Genomic DNA, 12367 nt, shown 5'->3' on the forward strand with positions numbered 1-12367 from the left:
ACAACATTACGCTGAAGTCTATCGCAAACAAAATTTATTCCAGATTGCTGTTACTACATCAGTGACCACACAAGAACATCACAAGGGTAGACATGGTGAGATTATTTTGAACATAGTGACTGACAGAAACACAGACAGGCACTTCACTTTGGCAAAATTCTGCTATTCCTTCATATTTGACACAAGGCAATCAGTTTTAACAAGTATATTTTCAATATTTCATACTAAGAACAACCATCCACACCCTTATGACCTCTACACCTTCATTCTTCACTTATGAGAAGGTTGAAAAAGAGGTAGAAGGAAGGATGTAGATATTTGAACAAATAGTCCTTTAACATAACGAGCTGATCTCACTTTTACTGCAACCCCATTTACAGCAGGCGTTGGACAGACCAACCACCACGTCCCGCCCCTTCCTGTCTGATGTGCGCAAGGCCTCCAGCACTTCCTCTGAGATGAGTGAGCGGGCGGGGCGGCTGAACACGGGGCCCTCCTGGCCCTCTCTTGCCCAGCCGGGGGCCTCTGACTGAGGACGGGGTCTGTATGAGAGTGCAGTGATGGGGTTGGTGCTCCAGCTGTCAGAGGCTTCATCATCATGAGCAGAGAGCAAATCACTGGACAGGTCACCTGATCAGGGACAAAAATAAACAGTAAAGCAAGTTAGGAGATATTGTGCCTGCAAGTCAACTGGCTTACATGTCTCTATTACAATGGCATTGTATACTGTATATATAGTGTCTGTATATACAGTATAGGGTTAGGGGTTTAAACAAACACCTAATCCGAAGTATAGACCTTATTCATAGTAGCGTCATGTTTAATTTTTGATGGGGATGAAAACTCGTGTTTTCTGGAGTTGTCCACTGCAAATTCTTTGTAAAGATTATATTTTTACAATGATTTGTCAGTGGGACGATCACTCATGAACTCATGATGAACTCATGATGGACTCATCAAAGATTCTGTAGGCCCCGCCCACTCTTGGGGGAAAGATGGTCAATTCAGAATTTTTTGGCTTTGTTTAAAGTACAAAAAAACTACTTAACACCTTTTCTTCATGTTTTTCATTATTAAAATAGCAAAAAATTAAATAAATTTTGTTTTTTTAAAAATAGGATTTCTCCTATTCCTCCTTTCCCTCATAGGAATGCATGAGTAACTGATAACAGGGATTCACTTTGACCGAAGCCAGTGTATGACGCGCTGCCGACTGTATCAGAGCCTCGTTTTTATTCCCGTCGAAAAATAAAAACGTCATTAATGTTTTGTGTGGAACTCGTCCCACACTGGTTTGTTCTACGGACATGAATGATATCTTAAATTGTGTGGCTTGTTAAGGAGAGGTGTGCTAATATTTTTCAAAGTGATCAGATTACAATTTATGCATAACACCTCTGCTAAAGTCTCTTTGTAACAGTCAAATTTTAAAGGATTAAAATGTTCTTTTGATCATTGATTCAGTGACTAACTCATTGCACACAAGACATCATCAGGTGGCATCACCAGAAATGGTCACTGAATTAATTATTAAATGGATCTGAACGAATTTTGGTGAACGTAGTCAAAACATTCGAGCCACTTGGATACATTTAAATCCCACAGTGCACAAGCACATAGTAAGAAATAAAACTGTGCACATACACAATTGGCATTATTGTAATTTATTAAATTATTTATTCAAGGACCAGCTTGTACTCAGTCTTTCAATAGCAAGTGCTCCACAACAAGCACTTTATTTTTGCAGCTAATTTTGCTACATTTTGCACTTAATTTGCAATATTTGAATCTTTAAAATACTACAAATACCACAAGTATATAATACTTATATATTATTGTAATACTTGTATATTAATATTTACTGTAATATATTAATACTGCACTGTAAGTGTTGGGTCTGTGCGAGCCACCTACTGACAGCTGTCCCCCCCACTTTTAAAATGACTGCTACACCCCTGCATTTAACAACCACTTAGTGACCAACCAGAACACCCTAGCAACCACCCAGATAGCAACCAAATTGCAACACTCTAAAAAAACAGTCTGAATGCACGTTTTGCATAGTTTTAAACATTTTTCACCTGACACATCCAGAGATCTCCTCCAGCGAGAGCCTCCACAGGTGAAGATGACCGCTCGAATGAATTCTCTGCCGCACAGCTTCACTCCGTAGATGGGGTGACCCTCTGTAGCCTGGGCGCTGCCCACGAGCGCCAGCAGCAGGGTGAGAGTGAGAAATGCAGCTTTATACATGATGACAACTAAAGAGTGGGATGTAAGTTTGCCCAGAAACCAAAGAATGAGAACAGGTGATGAAGGTGTAGTGCAAAATCTTCTTGTTTTCTCTCTTGGATTGGAAGGTGGTCACACATCTTCTCTGCTGGCCCGGTGTATCTTTTATAGGGGCTAGAGACCCTCTCTCTGACCTAAGCTGTTTGCGTGTCATTCAGATAGACTGTGATATTGGGGCAGAGACCTTTAGGAAGACAAAGACTCGGCCCAACACTTCTGTAAATAACCTGTGCACTTCTGTGGAGGTGATGTCAAATGCAGCAACCTAATCTCATCACACCTGACCTTTCTGTTGCCTTACACACAGTCTAATCGCACAGTATGAGGGAATGAATGGTAAATTTGCAACTCACACACACTCACACACACACACACACACACTCACACACACTCACACTCACACACTCTCACACACACACAAACACTTTCACACACACACACACACACACACACACACACACACTCACACACACACACACTTTCACACACACACACTCACACACACTCTCACACACTCACACATACACACACACACACACATACACACACACACACACACACACACACTTTCACACACACTCACACACACACTCACACACACACACACTCACACACACACACTTTCACACACACACACACTCACACACACACACACACACACACTCACACACACTCACACTCACACACTCTCACACACACACAAACACTTTCACACACACACACACACACACACACACACACACACACACTCACACACACACACACTTTCACACACACACACTCACACACACTCTCACACACTCACACATACACACACACACACACATACACACACACACACACACACTTTCACACACACTCACACACACACTCACACACACACACACTCACACACACACACACACACACACACACACACTCACACACACACACACACACACACACACACACTCACACACACACACACTCACACATACACACACACACACACATACACACACACACACACACACACTTTCACACACACTCACACACACACTCACACACACACACACTCACACACTCTCACACACTTTCACACACAATGGTAGGTTAAAAGTGCAAAATAAGTAGAATAGATGGAATCTAGTGGCATATCTTAAGATGGAACAAGTCTAAAAAAAAAAAAAAAGGATATTACCATGGTACAAAAACAACAACAACACGGTAATTCCATAGAAGTGCCTTTCTTTAGTGTTTAGTGCACTGTAGTTCTTCTAAACATTGCATTTCATCTGGACAATAGATGACAGTAAATCAACCGATATACTGACCTCAGTCAGTTTAGTGTCTAACCTCTTATCAACATCCAAAAGTTCATGGTAACACATACATACAGTGGCAAGAAAAAGTATGTGAACCCTTTGTAATTAGCTGAAGCAATGGCTTTGCTTGGCAGCTTGGTTTTTATTGGAAAGCAGCGGCTTCCTTCGTGTTGTCCTGCCATGGACACCATATCTGTTTAATGTTTTCTGTATAGTAGACTCATGAACAGAGATGTTAACCAGTTCCAGTGATTCCTTCAAGTCTTTATCTGTCACTCTAGGGTTCTTTTTTACCTCATTGAGCATTCTGCGGTGTGTCCTTTGAGTCATCTTGGCTGGACGGCCACTTCTAGTGAGAGTACCCATAGTACTAAATCATCTCCATTTATAGACAGTTTGTCTAACTGTGGACAGATGAATATCTAATCTCTTCGAGATAACTTTTTACTGAACTTTGTTTGAATGATGTATTCAGTATGTAAAAGAATAATACAATAATTTGAGTGTTATTAGTTAAAACAGATTGTGTTTGTTCATTATTGTAACTTAGATGAAGATCAAACCAGATTTTAAAACAAATATATACAAAAATGCAGGTATTTCCAAAGGGTTCACATACTTTTTCTTAATACACAACTAAGAGTTACAGTCTGTGGCACTGCAGGGGAGAAAAGCAAACAGAGTGCAGCCTGGATTAACTGACCTCTCACGACAGGAGGTGCCCCGGTGACATTTCAAACATTGATAAGACGAGGATGTGTAAGCGAGAAATTAACTGATTGTTGTGTCTGTATGTGTGTGTGTGAAGTTATATAGAATCCCATTTTAATGGGTGAAACTGGCCTATAATCATATCACCAGAAGCCTGTGTGGTCTTATTCATATAGTCGTGCGATAAGAAAGTCTGGTGAATATGATTCAGTCATTTGGCATTCAGAGATAATAGCACATGGATGAGACTTCACCATATGGACTAATTGCTTGCATGTCTGACCTTAATGAACATTATGGTTAATAATATACTAATGATGTCACAGTGCATCCTTGCACAAAAAAAAAAAAAAAAAAAAAACTGTTAGAAAATTAGAAATAAAATGTTACCTTTATAAAGATTTATGTTTAAAAGAAGATGAAAAATATATGTCTGACACTTTCTATTCTATCTATCTATCTATCTATCTATTGTACCTCTATCATCTATCTATCTATCTATCTATCTATCTATCTATCTATCTGTCATCTACTGTACCTCTATCTATCTATCTATCTATCTATTGTACCTCTATCATCTATCTATCTATCTATCTATCTATCTATCTATCTGTCATCTACTGTACCTCTATCTATCTATCTATCTATCTATTGTACCTCTATCATCTATCTATCTATCTATCTATCTATTGTACCTCTATCATCTATCCATCTATCTATCTATCTATCTATCATTCATCTATCTATCTATCTATTGTACCTCTATCATCTATCCATCCATCTATCTATCTATCTATCATCTACTGTACCTCTATCATTTATCTATCTATCTATCTGTCTGTCTATCTGTCTATCTATCTATCTATCTATTGTACCTCTATCATCTATCTATCTATCCATCTATCTATCTATCTGTCTCTCACTCTTTTCTATCATCTATCTGTCTGTCTGTCCGTCCGTCCATCTCTGTCTATCTCTCTATCTATCTATCTATCTGTCTGTCTGTCTATCTATCTATTGTACCTCTATCATCTATCTATCTATCTATCCATCTATCTACCTATCTGTCATCTACTGTACCTCTATCATCTATCTATCTATCTATCTATCTATCTATCTATCTGTCTATCATTCATCTATCTATCTATCACTCTTTTCTATCATCTATCTGTCTTTGACTCTTTCTTTTCTATCTCTGTCTGTGTCTATCTATCTATCTGTCACTCTTTTTTATCAATCTATCTATCTGTCTCTCACTCTTTTCTATCATCTATCTGTCTGTCTGTCCGTCCGTCCATCTCTATCTATATATCTGTCTGTCTGTGTGTCTATCTATCTATCTGTCTGTCACTCTTTTCTATCATCTATCTATTTATCTGTCCGTCCGTCCATCTCTATCTATCTGTCTCTGTCTGTCTGTCTATCTATCTATCACTCTTTTCTATCATCTATCTATTTATCTGTCCGTCTGTCCGTCCGTCCATCTCTATCTGTCTGTCTGTCTGTCTATCTATCTATCTATCTGTCTATCTGTCTGTTTATCCATCCATCCTTCCATCTATAGACGTTATTTACATATGTATGTGATGTACATTGCTGCTCCATTTGTCTTTATCTTCTTTTGCCACTGAAAAGTTTCTTAGATTTCTTTTTTCTATTTTATCCCCTAATCTCTTCAAAACTCTCTTTGTCAGCGTGACTGTGCTGAAGTGAAATGTGTTTTATTTGTGACGTTTGACTGACAGAAACATTGTCCAATCATTGAGCAGAAAGGGGGCGTGTACCATTGCGTAATGCTGTACTTCGACTGACAGCAACCGTGAACGAATTACTGTTGTAGACACACACCTCATCCAATAATAAACAGACAAGACCGTTTCCCCTGGCGACATGTAGCCAATCACCGCTAAGCAGGAAGGCGGTGCTAAAACGGGTCGGTAGCAACAGTTGCCCCGGTGAGAACGAGGCGCCATAGTCACGGTAGTCGTGGCGACAAGAACCCAGCAACGAGAATCAACAACAACAATTTGAAAGCCTTAAGAAACTAAAACTGCGCGCCAAACAAACAGCATTCAACAAGAAGCGAAAGGTGAAAACAACAACTTTATTTTACGCACCATGATGTTGATTTTTTTGTAACAAGTGCTGAAGTGTGTTGATGTCTTGATTTCCTCAATTCTCACGCGCTACAGCTCGCACGCGCTCGCGGTTGTTATGACGATGTCAAATCTGCTCGAGCGCTGCAAAATGGCGGGTGTTGTAACGTGAGAGTGTTGCACTTTTGTGGTTTGTTTGTTTATCGTGACCATGACGTCAGAACAGCGTTTAACTGACTTGATAGCTAAAATGGAAGAGATCAAATGTCAAATCCTGACTTTTTACAGGAAAATGAGTCTCATTATGGTCGTGGTCTGTTTCTCTGGAGTTTATTTAACAGGAGAGACTTCAATATTTAGGCATTTGGTGGATTAAACTCTCTAGAGTTGTATTTTCGAAGGGCTACAAAGTTTGTGGAGCGAGTCGTCGAACAGCCATATGTTTGCCAGATCAGCTCCTGCGTGTGGAGGGAGTGGACGGGGCGTGGCGTGAGAGTTAAAGGGGCGTGATTGACATATGCCTATATCCAGTTAAAACGAGAGATTACACACATTTCAAAACTGAACTATGCTTATATGACACTTCCTCAATTGTCTTTTTCTTTTTAAAAAGTTAAAAGAATATGTAAGATTTTAAAATTCATGTGTAGACCTTCAGACCTAATTTTTTATTATTGCAATACATGTAATAAAATGACATGTTTTTAGACTGTTTAACACAGGATGGCTTCAATTTAAGATTCACTGTGAAGAACTGGCACTTACTGTCATCACAAGACAGGGCATGTATGGGCCGCCCCTTCCCTTTAATTTGAAGAAAAAATTGTTAACCCTTGTGCGTCAGTTGAAAAAAGTTACTCAGAGGTCCTTGGAGGACAAAAATGTCTGCATCAAAAAACTGCCATAATAATATTATATATTAATATTATTTTCCACTTTCAATGAGTTAATTTATTAAAACCAACATCAGTCCTGATCATAACTACCAAATATTCATTCATTTTCAGGATTTTAACCCTTTAAATGCCAGTTTGTTTACATAATGCCACTGTTGTTTTTTATGAAAAAACAAAAACAAAACAAAACACAAAAAATGAATTATTTTCTATATACAAAATGCTAAGGGGATTTTTTTGGGGGGATGATTACAGTCTGGGATATGTCAATGATTAGCAACAACATTGATTTTGATGCATTACATTTTTTTGTACAGTGTCAGATAAAAAATAACAAACAACAACAACAAAAAAAAAACATTCAGGACCTTGGAGGACTAAAATGTCCATGTCAAAAAACTGCCATAAAAATATTATTTATTAATATTACTTTCCACTTTCACTGACTTAGATTTTTTTAACCAACATCAGTCCTGATCATAACTACCAAATATAGGATTTTAACCCTTTAAATGCCAGTTTGTTTAAATTGTGCTGTGTTAATTTGATGTTATTATAAATTGGTATATGTCTCATCACTGTCACGACTGCTATGTTGATCGGAACTGCACCCAAGAATTTCACACACCATTGCACTTGTGTATATGGCTGTGTGACAATAAAGTGATTTGATTTGATTTGATAATGCCACTGTTGTTTTTTACACACACACACACACACACACACACACACACACACATACAAAACACACTCTGACATCCATACCAACACACACACACACAATTTTATCTGCATCATTTATTCAATTGGCCTGCAGTGCTCTATAATACAGCAAACAGAAAATAGGGGAAAAGCTTGTATTTGCTCCATAGGCTAAACATGAGGAAAATGGCGCCATCTGGTGGAAAATATTAAAAATGTACATTTTGAAGCCAGGGCTCCAGAATGAAAGCATAATATCATAAAATTCATGATTTTATGCTTTAATGGCACTGGGATCAAATATTGCCGTTTTAATGGGTTTCAGTGGGGACATTTTTGTCCTGAAGGTCCTGAGTGTAAAAGTGTATTATAGATGTATTATAGGAACTGAAGTTGACATATCAAAATTCCCCCAAAAATACACACCTTTGTCAAAATTTATGCCACTGGCATTAACACAGCTGAAATGATAGAAAAAACTAAAATGAAAAAGACAAAAATGTCCCGAAGGTCACACAATTGTTTAACAAGTTTAGCCAGCTCATAACCACACAAGAGTGTGTTTTATGTGCTTAAATAAGAAGGAGAGAAAGTTTTGATATATTTAACTTAAGTCCCATATTGTCAATAATGATAATATTGTCATTATTGCATGTTAGTGTAATGTGAAATTCGGTGTCACTTAAGCGCCGTAGTTTAAAATGCGGAAGTTGCGACACATTGAGCCGTGCTGCAATACAAGTTCGAATCCAATTTGCAGCATTTCCTGATCACAATCTCCAATGTTAAAAAAGCAAAAGTGTACATCAGGTTTAGTAAAATATGTTCCATGTATTACGTGTACAGTGGCAAGAAAAAGTAAGTGAACCCTTGGATTTAAAAACTGGTCGATCCTCCTTTGGCAGCAATAAACTCAAGCAACTTCACATGTTAGCACAGGCTTGTGTTTATCTGCATACTACAGCGGCTTCGAATGCAGTTTGTCCAATCCAGAACTATCCGTTTTGTAACTCCTTTTGCTTTTATCTCTTGCACAATTACAGAGGGAGTTTGGCTGTTGTCGTCATGGCAACTTCAGGCTACGCTGCTGAGGAGCTTCAGCCCTCCCAAACACAAGGGGGTAGCATTACAACAACATCATCAACACAGCAAAAAGCCCCTTCCACCACAACACCCCAGTTTCTTCCCGACTTACAAAGCTCGCCAGGGTCCGCACCTTCACAGTCAGGCCCCATCGCAAGACCACATGCCACGCCCTCTGTAAGTCAGAAGAAGTCTGTTTTGGCCACGCCTCCTCAGGGAGCCGCAACAGCAGCACAGTATATCGCCGGAGAGATACAAAGCTCCGCCTCCCAGCCAGGAAACAGCCAGAGCACCTCACAGTTTATAGTGGTGACAGTTTCTGGTGAGACTACTCATTCTTTATTTGTACTATTTTCCACATTAATTCAGTCAAGTTTGCCCCCACTGTTGTTCTGTAGTGTACATGTACACACTTTCTGTTAAGGGAGCAGGGTTGAGATATATGTAACTCTACAATACTTAAGTCATTCCTTCTTGGGATTGAACCTGCAACCATTGTGTAAGCAGACCAGCATTTTATATGCTATGGGTGTGTGTGTGTGTGTGTGTGAAATGTGATCTACCAGACACCTGACACTTTCTAGGTCTCTCCATGAATAGAAGGACCTAGAAATAACAGAAGCAATGTATACTCCCATCCAACACACCGTTACTGCCTGTACTTTTTGTTGAACACACACTGGTACACATGTTTTTTTTGATGACTGAGTATTCTAACGCTCTAATTGGCAGCTGTTATGACAGCAATGCCCACTCAGTGTCCAGGAGAAGTGTGTGTATGTGTGTGTCGACTTCTAATGTAGCAGCAATATTACATTTTTGTAGTTTATACGTTTATGAAAATGTCTCTTCAGGAGCGCCACAGAGAAGACAATGAATGTTGAGAAGCAAACTCAAGTATTTCAGTTTTCTATGGTTATTATTCTGGCTTATTTGTTTGTCACTTGTGCTTGTATTTTCTTTTCTTTTTTTATTTTATTTTAAATTGCACCACTATTACTATTATTCATATTTAGGATTAGGGTTTTTTCATAAATGTTACCTCAAATCACGTGCCTTGTTACTTTAGCAACCACATAACAACATGCTAACAACAAATCAGAACACCCTAGGAACTACATGGCAACACCCTAGCAACCACTCTTTACATCCTAGAAACCACAGATCAATGCCCTGCCAACCCCCAAGCAACCGCTTAGCAGCACCCCAAGCAATAATCCTGAACACCCTAGCAACCACATAGCAACACCTTAGCAATAACCCAGAACATCCTAGCAACTGCATAGCAACGCCCTAGCAACCCCCTAGAACACACTAGCAATTGCATAGCAACCACCCAGAACACCCTATGACGCAGTGTCCGAATATCCATACTTCTTTACTATATAGTATGCCAAAAACAGTATGCCAATGGAGTAGTATGTCTGAATCCACAGTATTCATGAAGCAGTAAGCGAGAAATACCCGGATAACCTACTATTTCCAGCGAGAATTTGAAATGCAGATCAACTTATCGATCCCATAATCTCACGGGAGCTGAGGTGACGTCACGTTCAAAACACTGGATTTAAACAACGGTGGTGAATTGTGAGGCGGACGCTCTTCTCAACTGTAAGTGCTATATATACACCAAGATAATTGTTCCTTGTGCTTGAATGGTGCTTGTTTAACAAAACCAAAGCAGATAGTTTTCACGGTTGTTGTTATTACGTCATATATTCGGGTCACGAGACGATGCCAATGTCAGAAAGTATATCAGAAATCTATTCATACTACTCGCATGCATACCTAAAAGAACATACTGTTTTGCCAGCAGATAAGTGCGTCCTTCATCATACAGTACATACTGTGACCGTACGCGGTTTTGGACGCAGCACCTATGAACTGCATAGCAGTGCCCAAGCAACCACCCAGAACACTTTAGCAACTGCATAGCAAAGCCCTAGCAATCACATAGCAACACAATAGTTATCACCCAGAAAACCCTTGCAACCACCTACAATGCCCTAGCAACCACCCAAAATATCCTAGCAACCGCATAGCAGTGACTAGCAACCACCCACCTAGGGAATCACATACCAAAATGCTAACAACAACTCAGAACACATTAGCTACACCCAAGCAACCACCATGAACACCCTAGCAACATTTACATTTATGCATTTGGCAGACGCTTTTATCCAAAGCAACTTACAGTGCATTCAAGGTATACATTATATCAGTTTATGTGTTCCCTGGGAATCAAACCCATGATCTTGGCGTTGCTAGCGCCATGCTCTACCAGTTGAGCTATAGGAACAGCAAAGCAACGCCCTAGCAACAACCCAGAACACCCTAGAAACAGTATAGCAACGCCCTAGCAACCACCCAAAACACCCTAGCAACCGCATAGCAATACGCTAGCTTTGTGGTAGTAAGTTTTGCAGAAGCTCCACTCACATTTCCTTCAGAAAATCTAGTTACGCATTTTCAGTAGCAGAAAGCAGAAGAACATTTGTATTAATCTTCCATCTGAAATAAGAGCAAGACAACAGCAAAAATGATTAAACACATGTAGAAATACAATCACAGAAGAAGTGACCTGTGCATGTCCTCTTTCTATCTCTCTCTCTACCTGATACATGTGTTTACCTGAAGCAGAGATTTCTTGCCCCATCTGTTGAGATTAGTTGTTCAAGGCCGTTCACTATCAGTGTAATATAAAGAACAATCGCTCTGTCCATCTCTCTGTCTCTCATGTGCGTGTTCAGAGCATGTTCTACAGTAGCTGTCTCTACAGTCTGGATGTGGTTTATCGTAAGTATGATGTTCATTTGAAGGGAAAGAGGTTTACATAGCAGCTGTCAAAATCAGCTCTTGTCAGTTGTTGCTGTGTTTATTTGAGTTTTTTTATCCTGTAGTTTTTTATCCTGTAGTGTCCTTCATTATTTCCTCTCTTCTCAAAGTCGTTTCGTAATGTGTTTCCTTCTCATACTGTTTTTGTCTTTCTTCAGCGTCTCTTCCTCTTATTATCTCTCTCTTTCACACATAGACATAGATGTTCCTCTCTCTTGTAAGAAGTGAAGGATATTAGGTATAGTGGTTTTTGTTGCATTTTATTTTGTTTTTCCACCTTGAACAGTAGTCTCACTGTTTTTTTTTTGTGTGGAAAAATTAATACAAGTGCTTGAGCCAAAATATGAGCTGCACATTTATGCTTTTATGACCTCCAGTACACTTGCCCCATAGACCTCCATTGTAAGTGCATTAATGTAAAAGCAATTTTACTTGGATGTACAAACTG

General features: G+C 39.3%; 2 protein-coding genes across 11 annotated transcripts in view; one reads left to right on the forward strand and one right to left on the reverse strand.

Moving 5' to 3' along the window:
* LOC127443606 (relaxin-3-like) lies at window positions 1-11858 on the reverse strand. Of its 7 annotated transcripts, none has more exons than XM_051702289.1 (4): window positions 11716-11858; window positions 11524-11595; window positions 2082-2261; window positions 1-630 (listed from the first exon to the last, which is right to left on the reverse strand). In XM_051702289.1, exons 3-4 carry the CDS (start codon window positions 2251-2253, stop codon window positions 335-337), a joined length of 468 nt encoding a protein of 155 aa, XP_051558249.1. In that variant the 5' UTR covers window positions 2254-2261; window positions 11524-11595; window positions 11716-11858; the 3' UTR covers window positions 1-334. The 7 variants fall into 7 exon arrangements, with proteins under 7 accessions (XP_051558249.1, XP_051558247.1, XP_051558244.1 ...); XM_051702287.1 differs by lacking the exons at window positions 11524-11595; window positions 11716-11858 and adding exons at window positions 4877-4964; window positions 5003-5355 and having other exon boundaries at window positions 2082-4784; XM_051702284.1 differs by lacking the exon at window positions 11524-11595 and having other exon boundaries at window positions 11716-11805.
* LOC127443604 (MHC class II regulatory factor RFX1-like) overlaps window positions 5425-12367 on the forward strand; it is a 26818-nt gene continuing 19875 nt past the window's right edge. For 2 of the 4 annotated variants that reach the window (XM_051702279.1, XM_051702280.1), the window contains exons 1-2: window positions 5425-6396; window positions 9045-9406. In XM_051702279.1, coding sequence (XP_051558239.1) covers window positions 9067-9406 — 340 coding nt within the window. In that variant the 5' untranslated portion in view covers window positions 5425-6396; window positions 9045-9066. Of the gene's footprint in view, window positions 6397-9044; window positions 9407-11794; window positions 11881-12367 lie in introns of those variants that run through there. The other 2 variants (XM_051702281.1, XM_051702282.1) reach the window with 1 other exon arrangement.

This window comes from Myxocyprinus asiaticus, chromosome 7 (genome assembly GCF_019703515.2).
Source record: "Myxocyprinus asiaticus isolate MX2 ecotype Aquarium Trade chromosome 7, UBuf_Myxa_2, whole genome shotgun sequence".
Taxonomy (NCBI): domain Eukaryota; kingdom Metazoa; phylum Chordata; class Actinopteri; order Cypriniformes; family Catostomidae; genus Myxocyprinus; species Myxocyprinus asiaticus.